Consider the following 263-nt stretch of genomic DNA (forward strand, 5'->3'; position numbering starts at 1 on the left):
ACAGCATGGAACTTGAGGATGTCCTTGCCCACGACGTGCTGCGCAGCAGGCCACCAGTCCCCGTGAGTCTCGGGGTAGCCCACCACGCTCAGGTAGTTCACCAAGGCATCCACCCACACGTAAATCGTTTGTGTCGAGTCACCGGGGACAGGGATTCCCCACGGCAGCCGGCTTCTCTCCCGGGAGACGGACAAGTCCGGCAAGTCCTGCTCCAGCCAGTGGAGCACAAGCTGGTAGAAAGGGTCGGGGCAAATGGTGCGCGG

General features: G+C 62.4%; 1 protein-coding gene across 1 annotated transcript in view; it reads right to left on the minus strand.

Moving 5' to 3' along the window:
- Positions 1 to 260, minus strand: part of MARS2 (methionyl-tRNA synthetase 2, mitochondrial) — a gene marked incomplete at its 5' end in the record, with an annotated part of 1,133 nt that extends 873 nt beyond the window's left edge. Inside the window, one exon of the mRNA XM_010161218.1 lies at positions 3 to 260. Coding sequence (XP_010159520.1) covers positions 3 to 260 — 258 coding nt within the window. The remainder of the gene's footprint in view (positions 1 to 2) is intronic.
- Between the last annotated feature and the right edge of the window lie 3 nt (positions 261 to 263).

This window comes from Eurypyga helias, unplaced genomic scaffold (genome assembly GCF_000690775.1).
Source record: "Eurypyga helias isolate BGI_N326 unplaced genomic scaffold, ASM69077v1 scaffold32900, whole genome shotgun sequence".
NCBI lineage: Eukaryota > Metazoa > Chordata > Aves > Eurypygiformes > Eurypygidae > Eurypyga > Eurypyga helias.